The sequence below is a fragment of the Rhizophagus irregularis genome, chromosome 30 (assembly GCF_026210795.1).
Source record: "Rhizophagus irregularis chromosome 30, complete sequence".
Classification (NCBI taxonomy): domain Eukaryota; kingdom Fungi; phylum Glomeromycota; class Glomeromycetes; order Glomerales; family Glomeraceae; genus Rhizophagus; species Rhizophagus irregularis.
In genome coordinates this window covers 2960502-2975670 of record NC_089458.1, presented here as the reverse complement: position 1 = coordinate 2975670, position 15169 = coordinate 2960502, and the positions used below count along the sequence as shown (strand labels likewise).

The window sequence follows — 15169 nt, the reverse complement described above, 5'->3', positions numbered from 1 at the left end:
AATTTTTTGTGGGACATAACGAATTAGGGAATTACAATGAAAAACTATGCAAAGAAACGAACGCCGTATCAAAAAAAGAAACTTGACAGTAGAATCCCTCCTTAAATCGGGTCCATTAAAAAGGAAAATATCAATTCTAATTTTTTATCAATTATCATGGTTAAAGTTGTGATACACTTTAATCTATATCTTGAAAATACATTAATGAAAATAGAATTAAAATCGGTAGAATTCATGGAAATTGAAGTAATTTAAAAATTCAATAATATTTAATATGATACCAATCGGAGCTGAAGTAATAATTAAAGTTTACCCCGAGAATAGTAACCGTGACTAAAGGTTCGGTTACTTCCCAAAGTAAGATAAATTATTATCTTCATACCCAAACTAATTTGCAACTAACCCAGTCGGGTTTAGGTCAAAAATACAATCGTAATAATAATTTATTATTCTATTTAGCTATTGTTATTTAGAAGAATAGTAAAGTTGAACTTAGGAAATTGATTATTTTCTTAAAAAAGTGGCAGTAATTACAAATCATAAAGCATTCATTTGATCTGGATCTAGAGTATGACAATAAATAATACTTTAAAAAATAATATAAATCTTTTTGATACTAAATAAATTAACCGCAGGTAATTTGATCCACATTTTCATTGTAGTAATGAAGGATAATTACATTTTAAAAGATATTCAACTAAATTGATCGAGTTCGGACCTTCTTTTTTTTTTCAGATAGCTACTCTGATTGGCTAAAAAAAAACGAATATTTCTAATGTTGCCCAGTTGCCCTTCGAAACTATAATTCGGTTTCGAAACTTTTAAATTAGTTCGAAGTTGGTGAATGGAACCAATTTTTGAGGTCCAAACTCCAAAGCATCCAGGGAGGTATCTACAATTAAAAAAATTAAAAAAACGAAAGGAACGTAAGGGTATTCTCAACGGGTAAGGCCGAAATCCCCGTCCAGGCGTCCAGGAAGGTACTTGCAATTTAAAAACGAAAGGAACGGTAGTAAAGGTCATACTAAATTGTAGGTACCTCCATGTGGATTTCGGCCTTACGGAGGATAAGCGTTGAGATTTGAGTTAGAAACGTTAGAGAGGCATCTACAATTAAAAAAACGAAAGGAACATTAGTAAAGGTCTTGGTACCTCCATGTGAATTTCGGCTTTACGGAAGGTAAAGCGTTGAGATTTAAGTTAGAAACGTTAGAGAGGTATCTACAATTAAAAAAAAAAACGAAAAGAACGTTAGTAAGGGTAAGAAATCCACGTCTAGATCATCCGGGGAGGTACCTTCCCTAATTCCAATCCCATATCTAAAAAAATAATATTTATTAAGATTTCATTTTTTTTAAAAAAAAGGTAATTTTTTTTTTATTTTTAAATAAAAAAGAGTTTTAATATACTAAATATATATAATATTTAACTCATAAAAACTTTTATAAAATCTTTTGAATAAATTTTAATACATTTAACATTTACTTTAAATATATTAACAAAAATATTTCCATCATGATTATTTTTTTCATTAATTAAATCCCTTTCACCAATAAATAACCAAGTAAGATCTTTATGTAAAAATGATTCATAATATAAATTATTTTTAATATTATCTTGATTAATAATAAAAATATTTTTAATTCTATTTGAATTTACTTTTAAAACTTTTATATTATAAAATTTTTCTTCATCAATTTCAATTTCAACAAAATTTTGATTTAATAAATTATTAATATTTATATGACCTCTTAATCCTTTAGTTATTTCATATGTAATTCCATTATTACTTTTGTAAGTAAATTTGAACTAAAAAAAATTACGAATGAATTATTATGTATATATATAAATTATATTAATTATATATAATTATTTCAAAAAAAAAAAATATTTCATATATTTTTATATAATTATTTCAAGAAAATATTACCTTGAAATTCCAAATATATTTATTAAATTCAAGTTCATCTCTAATGACAACATTAATGATATTATTGAATCTTCTACATGTCTTTCGTAACATTACAAGTTCACCGACACTATTAAAAAAAATGATCATATTACCACGTGAATTTGGCTCTACATTCCAAAAATTTTATAAATTTTTACCCATTCTTCTCACGAAATTCTTTAAAAATCAACAATAAAATCTCTGTCGGTAATCCTAAAAGATTAAATCTGTTTTTTCGTTTTGATAATTGGTTTTGATGATGTTTTATCTCGAAATAAAAAGCTTTTAAAAAATGATGAATGAAAAAGTAAATTATTTTAATGATGAAAAACATGGTGATTTTAAGTAAATATAAACGATCACAGAAAAGAACTTGTGAATTTTGTAGTGAGAATGAATTTTGTAACAGGAATGAATTTTGAATTTCTTAATGGAAAAGAATTTTGTAAATTTCGCAATGAAGGAATTTTGTAGCTAAATAAAAAAAAGAATCACATATAACACTCATATAATTTAAACCATAATGAATGAAATTCATAGAACGAGATATCTTCCATCATAGTAAATAATCACTAATATTATATTATCAAATTATACGTCAAGAAATTTTTTTCTGCTGTTACGTTTGATTTTTTTTTTCACGAGCAATTTTTTCACGAGCAATTTATTGATATATAAAAAATTTAAAAAAATATTTTAAAAAAGTATTACCTAAATATGGATAAATTATTGTTGATCTATAAATAAATTTAGTTTTTACCCCGAAAAAAAAACAGTTTTTAAAAGAATTTAACATTTTTAAATACTTTACAATATTTTCTATTAGATTTATTGAATCACTATGATAAAAAAAAATAATATTTTCCAAAAATATTATTACTTCAAATTATTCTTAGAATTTTTGTTATTTACAGTATATGCAAATATTTACATCGCTACATGTGCTTTTCAAATAATTATGTTTAAGGAAGATATTTGTATATATATATATATTTTTACAGTTTAATATCGATCTTAAAAAAAATCGGCATTAAATAAATAATCAAAAAAAAAAACATAAACTAAGCAGCAACTCGTCATTCTAAAAAACATAAATTTGTTTTGCTTTGTTATCATTTTATACATAAAAATTTTAGCATTTTTATTTAAAAAAAAAAAACCGGAATATTCTTAAAACTGCAAGGTTTCGTAATTTTCGTTAAAAAACTCGTTTTTTTAGTTATTATTTGTCTTATTTATCGGTAAATAGTAGATCGATCATCAATAAGACTTTTTTGATTCTAGATTAAGTAAAATGTATAATGATAAATTCAACCTAAATAAATAAATACGGTATGGTATATTTCCAGTAATTTCATTTATAGAAAAAGCTCGTGCTAAAATTAAAATTATCGTATAGAAACTTCGATAAAAAAATCTGCGTCACGTGAGATACTATTATCCAATAATATGATATCGGACATAATTTCGGCAAATTTTTTTTCGGATCAACCGTGGACAGTTTTTACTCAGAGTTCTGATTACAACGAAAGTTCAGAAACAATGAAACTTTTTTTTGTATTTCAAATAAAATTTTATGATTATTTTTGTTTAAAAACAAAAAATTTCACAAAATTTATTAATATTTTATTTAATTTACATAATTTATTTTTCTGCCTACATATTTATCAAAAAGATGCAACACAACTCCACAAGGTCGTACATAATAAATAAAAAATTTGTTTTTTTTCAAAACAAATCACAAAATTTTTTAATTTTTATTTTTGTCACAAACAGTTTATTAGAAGGAATATGAGGAATATGCGTGATTTTTAATTGACTTATGAGAACATCCAATTAATCAATAAATCAATATTAAAATATTATTGATCCCCACAGTATTCCTAATATTTCTCATTTCCGACAAAGACGACAAAGATGGCAATTAATACATACCGTAAATTGTGTTAACCAAGTTTATATTTTGAATATTTAATTCGATTTTGTAATAAATAATAGTTATAATTACTTTTTGTAATTCTAATTCGCACTCGTGTACATTGTAACAAACTCGAGTTAAAAAACCAGATTATATCACGTGGCTAATGCCGTCCAACATTCGGCCAGCATTATGCTTCTTCCGGTCCGGGCAAAATTATCTATTCAACTGCGGTGGTACCGTGTCAAAAAATACTTTTACTCGTTCCGACTCGAGTATTCGTTCCGACTCGAGTATTTGTAGAACAATTTTTAAATTATGTTTCGTTCCTTTAATAAGTTTCAACCTTCTTTTATCGATGACCCAACTCTAACCCTAACCTTGATCCCTAACTCTATTCCGACTCGAGTACTCAACTTTACTTTGTATTTGTATAATTATAGTGAATAATTGCAATATTTACAGCATTAATGATTATATATTAAAAAGAGTATATATTATGATTTGATTATCATTACTGTAAAAACCAATAATTTGATTGTCGGTAAATTCGGATTATCGATCGTTATTGATTTTCGGGGGTCTTCCATTCAAGTGTACTAAAAATTTCTCCTTTTTTAAACACTTTTTTTAAATAAACATTTGATTAACCTTACGAGATCACTTTAAAAAATATATATATTTTTTTTAAAAAAAAAACTTCAATTGTGTAATCAAATTTAACAAACATTATTATTATTATTAACAATTTCAATATTTTGTAGTTTGTACCATTTTTTCAAATACGGTACAGTACAATCGATCCTCGAATATAACGAACCCGAATTTTTCTCTTAAATGCGTCAAATTATTCAAATATCTCTTGTTATAAAGAATTAGACAATTTAAATTCTTCGTTATAATCTTTTAAAATCAAAGTGAGGGTTCGTTGTATCGAGGGTCGACTTCTCGACTGTAATACAAAATATATATTTTTATATTATTTAATACTAACATTCTTAAAAAAATATGAAAAATGATTAGTTCTTTCAATTAGATCTACTATTAGTAAAAATCGATAAAACTGGTGAATGGTGAAATATATATGCATAACAAATCAACAATTCCAATTCTTTAATCAAAACTTTTAATTTTTATTTAACAAACATTATTAATTATTGATTAAAGAATATTATTTCGAGATAAATAATGTTTCAAAGATAAGAAGAAATAAATTAAGTAAATTAAAATAGGACAATCCCTCCAATGAAATTGAGAGATTTTAATTTTAGTAACATATCATATTAGCCTATCATCAAACGAATTGGAAAAGCATCGTCATATGAACGATAAGTAAAAAGTAAAACGGTAAGTATATAAAGTATACTAAGTATATATTAAGTATAAAGATATATAAAGTATACGGCTAAGTATATATTAAGTATAAAGCATAGGCATAATACATAAGCTTCACCATAAGTAATATATAGTTCATCGTAAGTATAAAGTATAAAGCATAGATAATACATAGGTATCATAGACAGAATACATATAACAGTATAACACCAAGTACATAGGCACCACGCATCAATGGCATCATTCGCATCAATTATAAAGTATATAGACATAATACATAGGTACCATAGACATAACAAATAGGCATCATCATACGAATAAACATAACACATAGTACATATAATTTGTTATCCACAAAAGTTTAAGATCCAACATAATTTGTTATTTTGATTGGTTATCCTCATATTATTGCATGAACGATCACGTCAAAAACTGCAAAAACTTATAATGGATAATTTAAACCAACTAATAATCTATCGTTAATTAGATTATCATCTAAATTTAATTAATTCAATTCAAGGTTTATAAAACGTATAATGGTATAATTATATGTAACAAGTAAAAAATTTATTACCCAATTATATATTTCGCTATTATGAATATACTTTATATCATAAATATACTAAATATACTAAATATACTAAATATTAAATGTGATATAATCAAATCATTATTCGTACTAAATGCGATATAATCGTACTAAATACGATACAATCAATCTATCTTGAAGATGTTTCCCATCTAAATAATACATTTTTAATCATCTCGATACATTTAATTTTATTATTCTTTCCCCTTACCTTTTAATTAATTACAAATAGTAACACCAGGGGGATAATTACTAGATTTGGCTTTTTCTAATAAGTTCAGGGGTATTTTATGCAAGTAAGATTTGTTTACCATAAAGTACACCGATTTTTTAAAACTTGGTGGGAATTTTGGGAATTTTTAAAAATGGACTCAATATTCTATTAAAAGATCTTTTTCCGATTAGTCCATAATTTTAAAAAAGATAAAGTTCAAGATTTAAATATAAAAGTCGGTAAAAACTTTTCAATGAATTGGAATTAATTGAATAATTTCGGGAAAAAATAACAATTTTAGAATAGATTAAAAAAAGATTTTTTTTTTTTTTTTGGACAATTCGAAGAATTTTTTTATTTTTTTTTGGATAATTAAAAAAAAAAGGATTAACAACAAATAAATAATAATAATAAAGAACGTAAATAATAAAAAAAAAATTTAATAATAAATTAATAAATTAATAAATGAAAAAATGTTTCATACACATATTTTCTAAATAATTTTTTTTCACTTTCTTTCTTTTCTTATTAATTGATTTGATTTCATAATAAAAGATGAGATGTTTTTTTTTTTTTTTAATTCAATATTCAATATATTCAATATATTCAATATATTCATTATATTCATTATATTCAATACAAAGGCATTTTTTTCTTTCAAATTTAGAATACACGGCATTTCTCAAATTTAGAAATACACGGCATTTTTAATTTTAAATTCTTTACAAATTTAGAATATACGGTATTTAATCCTCAAATTTAGAATAACATTTAATTTTTCAAATTTAGAAAATACACGGTATCTAGTATAATGGTATTAGACTAAAAAAAAAAAATTTGAAACAATTTAATATTTTAATTAAAAAAAGTACAGTACATCATTCATATTATTTCATATAATTACGTTTTTTAATGGTTAATCAATCTTTACCTTATAGGTTTTTTTGTTTATTCAATAACAAGAACTCCGCTTTTTTTTTTATTTTTATTTTTTTATTTTTTTTGCAATGCACAATTTCGTATTGCACAATTTCGTACAAATGTCGTACATTTCTCGCAGGAAATGTTTTTTTTTTTTCATTTTTTCATTTTTTTTACAAATTAAAATTAAGGTTCAAAAATAACACTAAAAAAAAAAAAAGGATCAAAACAAATATGCGAGCTCATTGTAACATATTTTTAATTGTCCACTGTTAATATGCTTGAATGGTTAAAATAGTAGTATAGTAGTATAGTTAGTATAGTAATATAATAATAAAATAACAAAGATTTAATAGATTGAATATACTATCTTTAAAGAATCCATTTTAAATTAAAAAAAAAACTAAAAAAAAAATAAACATTTCCTTTTTTAAAAAAAAATATCTCCTTTTAAAAAATATCCTTTTTTAAATTAAAATAAAACTAAAAAAAAAAATGATTCCAAATGACTCTTAAAAAAAAAAATATCTTTTAAAAAAATATTCTTTTAAAAGAAAATATTCTTTGATTCTTTTAAAAATTGATTCTTTGATTATTTTAAAATTTGATTGATTCTTTTAAAAAATATTCTTTTAAAAATTGATTCTTTGATTCTTTTAAAAAATATTCTTTGATTCTTTTAAATTTGACTGATTCTTTTAAATTTGATTGATTCTTTTAAATTTGACTGATTCTTTTAAATTTGATTGATTCTTTTAAAAATTGATTGATTCTGATTGATTCTTTTAATAAATAAATATTCTTTATCAATTCTTTTAAAAAAAATATCCCTTTTCCTTTTAAAAAATATCCTTTCAAAAACATTCCATAAAGAAAATTCATTAATCCATATTAATCGCGTTATTCAATGAAAGAATGACCATATTGATAATATATAAATTAAAAAAAAAAAACCAACAAAAAAAGATGACAACAAATAACAAAATAACAATAATAATTATGACAATATAAATAAAAAAAAAAAAAAATTAAAAATAATTTTTTTTTAACGTTTTTTTTTTTGATTTGAAATTCCACCAACCCAAAATTTTTTTTATACAAAGTACACAAAAAAAAAAAAAAAAACCGAAATGAAAAATTTATTCACCATTTTTGATTGTTTACAAAAAAAACTGTTTACCACATTTCTGGGTATTATTTTTACTTTTTTTGCTAAAAATAAATTTTTTTATGTCATCAGAGTCATCTATTTTATTTATATTTAGATTTTCAATGGTACAATGTTACGATTGTACGAATGAAGATTGAATCACGAAATTGAAAACACCAATCAAAATCTTTACTTTCAAAAAGCTTATTTTAATCAAGTTTAAATCCGGTAATTTTTCCATATTCATATATTCATATATTCATATGTGGGAAAAAGTAAAAGTAAAAAAATTTTTTCACACTAACAATAGTAATTTACAACACATTTACATTCCGTAAAACAGATGATAAGATTGTTGATCGCATCAAAAAAATTTGGAAAGATTATTATTATTTATTTATTTTATTTTTTTTTTCATTGAAACTTTATACTTTTAAAAAAAAAAAATAAAGAAAACTATTTACAAGAAAAGTAAGTGATGAAAAAAAAATATTTATATTAAAGAAAAATAAAAAGAGAAAAAAATAAAAGAATTTTTTTGTTCAAGTGAGTGTTGGATCAAATCTTTTAAATTATTATATAATTATTTCTAAACTAGAATAATGCGAATTCAAAAAATTCGTCTCTTTTAAAATAAAATAAGAAAAAAAAAGTATATTACAAGTAAATTTTTACTAAGAAAAATTTTTTTTTGATAAATTATAAATAATAAAAAGGTAATATTAAATTAATGTAACTCTTAACGATTTATGTGAGTCGTGTCGTGAGAAAGATTTTGATTTTGATTTTGATTGATTTTTGATTTTGATTTCATAAAAAAAAAGATATGATTTTTCATGATGTGATTTCAATCAACATCTTAAAAATCTTATTTATTTATCTATTTTTTTTTCTAAAAAAATGCGGTTTTGGGTGATCTGCCTAATGGTTCAACACCTTCCATATCCATCATCTCCTCTTTTTTCCTGGAAATGGGTTCGGTGACTGCGCCACTATTTGGACCACCACTTCTTTTAAATCCAAGTACATCTTCCTCTATTCTCATTAATTCTGCAACAAATCCAATATTTGGACTAATATTATTTCTACGTTCCATTACATAATCATATGAGTGTCTTAACGTCCATTGACGCGCTTTAATTAAATATGCTAAAACTGCTGTTACTGATCGTGATTTTCCTGCTCTACAATGAACGTATATTGGTGTATTATCTTCTTGTGCACGTTCTGTTAAAAATGATAAATATAATTCTTTAATTACACAACTTTTATAAAATTTTTATAAAATTTTTGAAAATATTAAAACAAATTTACTTACCAATAAAGTTTACAGCGATTTTTAAACCTTTTTCAACATCTTCTTCAATAGAATCTTTAATATTTAACTTTAAGTAACGATCGAATTTTTCTTTTAATTTTAAAGAATCTTCACATTCAAAAGCCATATTTAAAATCCTCTTTACACCTTTATCTTCAAGTTGTTTAACTTCATCCTCTTTTGTAATTTCGGGTCCAAGGTATAAAAATCCAGGAATTATAGTTGAAACTTCAAATGCAATCTCAGGATGTGTTACAGGAGGTGGAGTATCAAGTGAAGAATCATCAGAAAAGTCGTGTACTCCATATGATGCAGTTGGATAAAATGGCAAGGTTTCTCCTAAAAAAAAAAAATAATAATAATTAACTTATGATAAAAAATATATATATATACATATTATACATATATAAACTAAACTTACCAAGTTTACAAGTTGGTGTTAATATCTGTTGTAATCCATTTGAAGGACGACGCCCACGTGGAATTTCAGCCTGCTTTGTTCCACAAGTTTCTAACGGAGTTGGTGGTTGCAATTGTAATTGAGGTGGTGATTGTTTTTGTTGTTGATATGGTGGTGGTGGTGGTTGATAATGTTGTGTATTTATTTCTAAACTAGGTTGTTTTACACTTTTCTTACGTCTAAGAGAACTTCTCTCAGTATTTACAGAAAATAAAGAATCTCTACGAACTAAATTTGAACCTTGTTCTTGACCTTCATATTCCATTAAAGTACTATCATCATTTTTTTCATCAGACATTGAACCTATATCATTAACAATAAATTCACCTCTTTGATCCCATGATCTAAAAGCTTCAAAACCTCCTTTAAGCCAATAAACTCTACCCCTAGGTAATTCATTTATTTCATCAATACTATCATTTGAATTATTTGCATAATAACTTGACATAACCCTTTCTAAAACGTTTAATAAGGTCCAACTTGGACTTATTTTATCGTTTTCATCCATCATTTCATCAAAAATTATTATATCATGATAATATTTACCACCATCCTCATTTATTGTATCTAAATATTTATCCTTACATTCAGGAGTTGTTATAAAAGAATCCAAAGAAAAATTACTCATATTACCACGACGATATCTTTTAATTAAAAGAGTAGGTAGATTGACATTAAAAGAATCACGAATATGTTCATTTTGATATAAAGATAAATTACGAACATCTATTAAAATTGGTTTTGGTAATCTATATGGTTTAATTATATTACCATTATTTTCATCATAATAACAAGAGAAATTTTCATCTTCAAATTTAGCACTATTAGAACAAGATTCTCTTAACCTTTCAGCAAGTTCAGAAGGTGAAATAGGTAAAGCTTTTCTGCAAGAAGTAAAAGATTTTTGTTTTGATTTACAAAAACGAAAAGAATTTTTTGAATTATTTGTAGGAGATTGAGATACAGTAATAGTATTATTACTACCAGCAGCAGCGGCGGCAGCAGCGGCAGCAGCAGCAGCTACCACATTAGTAGTAGAATTATTTGTAGGACTTTCAGAACGTTTACGAATTGATCCACTACTACCTTTTCTATATAATAATTTAGGAGATTTTGGAGGTTTTGGAGATTGAGGAGAAGGGGAAAGTTTAGGAGAAGAAGATTTTTGATGATGAAGATTATTATTATTTGAAAGAGATTTTTGAAATTTTAATAAAGTCATTGAAGAAGATTTACGAGCAGTAATTGTAGTACGTTGAAGAGCAGCAGTTAAAGCAGATATTGGTTTAAGAACGAATCTTTTTGTTGGACTTTGAGGAGCTTTAGGAGATTGTTGTTGTTGTTGTTGTTGTTCCAATAAATATGAATCAGATTTTGAAGGACTAACAGGAGAACGAGAAATTATAATAGAAGGAGTAGGAATTATAACTGGAGCGGGTAATTTTGATAAACGTCTTTTACGATAACCTGTAAGTTTAAAAGTGTTATCTAAAAAACCACCTCCTTTTTCCATTGTATTTAAGGGACCTTCACTTTCAAAAGTTTGACGTGTTAAACCTATTGTTGTTGACTGTTTCGTTGAAGTTGAATTCATAATAATTTTTTATTATGATATTATTATTATCTAATTTATTACGTATTTTTTTTTTTTTTTATTAAAATATAATTGAGTTTTTTATTATTGTTTTTTTTTTTAATGAAGAAAAAAAAAAAAAAAAAATCTAAAAGTTTCAAAAAAAAAATTTTTAATTATATATATATATTATAAATTGATACGTGTTTGATATGATGAAAAAAAAAAAATTATTTAAAAGAATAGTAAATAATAAACTATAAACTTGATATATATATATATAAAAAAATTATTTTTTTTTTTATATAAAGTAATATAAAAAAAGGGTACCATATAATTTGCCAAGTAAAAAAAAAAAAAAAAACTGAAAAAAATGTAGGGTATATTTATTTATTGTTTTTTATAATACTTTTTCCGAATAGTCCAAGTTAATCATGTCATATAAAGTAAAAAATTCTATATTATAATTCGAAAAAAACAAAAATAGCAAAAACTTGTATAATTTAAGAAAATAAATTTATTTATAACTCATTTGACGTAAATAGTACGAAAAACATGTTACACAAGAAGCGAAGAACGTGCTCGGGTAATCGGGTTGGGTGATGCAAGAATCGTATTACCATGTGTTATATTTTAAGCTATTATGATACTAATCATATTTATACATGAATTATAAAATAAAAATAACGACCAATTAAATTAATGAGAAATTATTAAAGAAATTAAAAAAACTCCCTAAAATAAAAGAAACCTTTTTTTACTATGGGAAAAATTTGAACCTGTTTTAAAACATGTAAAAAAAAAAAAAAAAAAAAAAAGATTTTTTATAAAAGATCTTGCATATTCAATAACATCGGTAGATTATAAAGACAATTTTGGTCATTTGACAGATGCCATTATTAAAAAAAATGGGGAAATTATTTAGTTAAAATTTAGTAAAAACCTAGTGAAAAGGGCGTTCAAACTAAGCAGCCCAAAAATACTTGTTTAAATAATAACTAAAAATAACTCAAAACCCATACAACAATAAGAATGCCACAATTTGCCAAGTTTTTTTTAATAAAATAATAAAAAAAATTTTTTTTTTTTTTTTTCTTTCTCATAATAATAACAAAGCTTTTTTCAGATAATTGATTTGACAAATTAAAAGGCTTAGTAAACTTGACTCTTTTAGATCTGTGCATTCATTCCTTTAAGGGAGACTTTCACAATATTTCCAATCAAAAAGGTCATTTTCCGCAAGAAAATTGAATGAAGCTTTATTGCTTAGACTTACAAATAATAAACATTAAATTTTACATGTTTGAATTTTATTGGAAGTTTACACGTTATAAAACTTGTCTTTCTTTTACTTTCCGTTGAGGATAATTTTAGTCATTATTTTTATACTTAATGTTTACTATTTATAATTTTAGAGTTGAAAGGGGAAATTAATTAAATTTTCTCTTTATATTACAGATTACGAATGCTACATTGCAGATTTGAAATAATAAATAATAATTACAATAATACAATGAACAGATAAATATAATATATATAATAATAATAATAAACATGTATAACGTTAAAATATGTAAAATATGCATGAAACTTGTCCATATTTTAATTTTAGGTTAGGTTTTCCGTAATTATTATAATCGATATAATTAGAGTTTTATGTTATGTTTTTATGTATTTTACGTAATTTATATAATTTATGGTTTAAAAATAGTTTTTTTTTTTATAATAATAAATATTAAAAATAATTTAAATCATATTCGGAAAACTCCAGTGAATCGGAATAATAATTAAAAATACTTTTTAATTGTCATCAATGCATTATATGTTTCAAAATTTTTTTTGGTCCATAATTTTGTTCTTTGATATTCAGAATAAATTTCTGGTAGATCTTTTTTCAAATTATATACGTTTTAATATTAGTAATTACGTGTTATAATGTGTTATAACGAAATTATTTGATCTTTTGGGGTTCTCAATTTATTCAAAAAGTCCTTTATGACCTTTGGCTTAAACCCTCGAGTTTTTATTTTTACGCCCTATTTTATCTTATCTGATTTAACCATATAGGATTGACAAGAAATCCTACATTTACTAATTTAGTTCATAATCTTTTATGCTTACCTTTTTTAGAATTGCGTCACTCTTTTTACTCTTTTTGCACTACCCCAATTTTCATAAAATTTATCTTCAAATCAAGAGAAGAAGGGAAACTTTGGTTAAATATGATAATATAATGTATTATTATATTTGATCTCTCTCGCATAATTATTTTTATCAACATTTAATAACGTGTTTTAAATATAATGTGTATTTTATTACTATTTGAGGAAATGATTTCCTTTTTTTCTTCAAAAATAGATAAACAATTCTGGGAATGCACTAACATGATCATTTAATTTATAACAACATGTAGTTATTCCCGAAAATAGTAGAAAATTTCTATAATCGAAATTTCTAATTTTGAATTTTTTTATTTTTTGATAATCTTTTTTAACAAAAATGCCAACGATCGGACATCGGGGTAAATAAAAATGTTTCAATATTACTATACTAATTTTTTGAATTTTTCCTTTCTTGTTTGAGAAGGACTACAAAAATTTTGAAACATTGTCAACATTGATATACTATTGATACCGAGATAATAATGTGACAATGTTTTTTTTTGTGTGATGTTTTTTGTGTGTGTGTTATAGTCCGTGTGTAATGTATGTGTAATGTATGAAAACATTGTGAATTATTTTGTATAAAATTTTGTATATACATTTTATATATGACGAAATGAGGCTAAATTCGATATTTTTCGCCAATTTAAAGTTTATGATATGATAATGAGTAAAATTTTGATAATATATATAATTATATATAATGATAATTATTTTCACATAGTACCTGCTATGGTCCTAACTGTTTCGATTAGTGAGTGATCTAATGATGATTGATAATTTAAAATAATTTAATTTTTTATCTTCTTCCGATCAATATCAAGAATATTCATATGCAAAAAACAACTAAATATTTATCTAATTACTTCTTTTCTTTTTAAATAATAGGTTGATCATTATTTTAAACTCTTTTTTTCTTTCCCGTGTTTATCATTTAATTGAACAAGACATGAGAAAATTTGAATTTTATTTCCTTTTAAATTTTTTCTAATAAAACTATATTCCCACGTATTTATTATTATTACATTGTTCAGATTAGAATGGTAAAAAAAAAAAAACTTTTGATCATCTTTACTCTAATAACGCTACATTTTGAATAGGGGTATCGGGTCATTACCCGGTATTAACCGTAATTATAAAGTGAATAAAAAATTTTTGACGCTGAGTAAAAAATTTGAAATTCAAGGTATTTCCTACTTTTAGGGGACTTTTGTTGGGGAGTTTATAACTTATATCGGGATTAGGGAATTGTTGTGAAGTTTATTGAGTTTATCAACTTTTGAACTTTTTGAATTTTTTGAACTTTTTTGAATTTTTGAACTTTTTTTGAACTTTTTGAATTTTTGAATTTTTGAACTTTTGTTAACGCTACTTCGTTCATCATAGTCTGATCTTTTGATAATTGAACCTTTGATTTATCAAAGTCTTGGTTTACACAGTGAAATTCCATTAGTAACATTTGTCAAAATTCCGTTATATGTTATATCGATTATAGATTATGATAATCTGTTCCACCGATATATCAAGACTTTACTTATGTTCCGTTATATTGCTATTTTGACTACGTAAATTTCAAAC

The 15169-nt window shown here is 23.9% G+C and overlaps 1 protein-coding gene across 1 annotated transcript; it reads right to left on the bottom strand.

Annotated features, from left to right (window-relative positions):
• Positions 1 to 8551: 8551 nt before the first annotated feature.
• OCT59_022066 (uncharacterized protein) lies at positions 8552 to 11560 on the bottom strand. The gene is made up of 3 exons (XM_025319310.2): positions 9818 to 11560; positions 9397 to 9735; positions 8552 to 9305 (listed from the first exon to the last, which is right to left on the bottom strand). Exons 1-3 carry the CDS (start codon positions 11448 to 11450, stop codon positions 8971 to 8973), a joined length of 2307 nt encoding a protein of 768 aa, XP_025174118.1. The 5' UTR covers positions 11451 to 11560; the 3' UTR covers positions 8552 to 8970.
• Positions 11561 to 15169: the final 3609 nt, after the last annotated feature.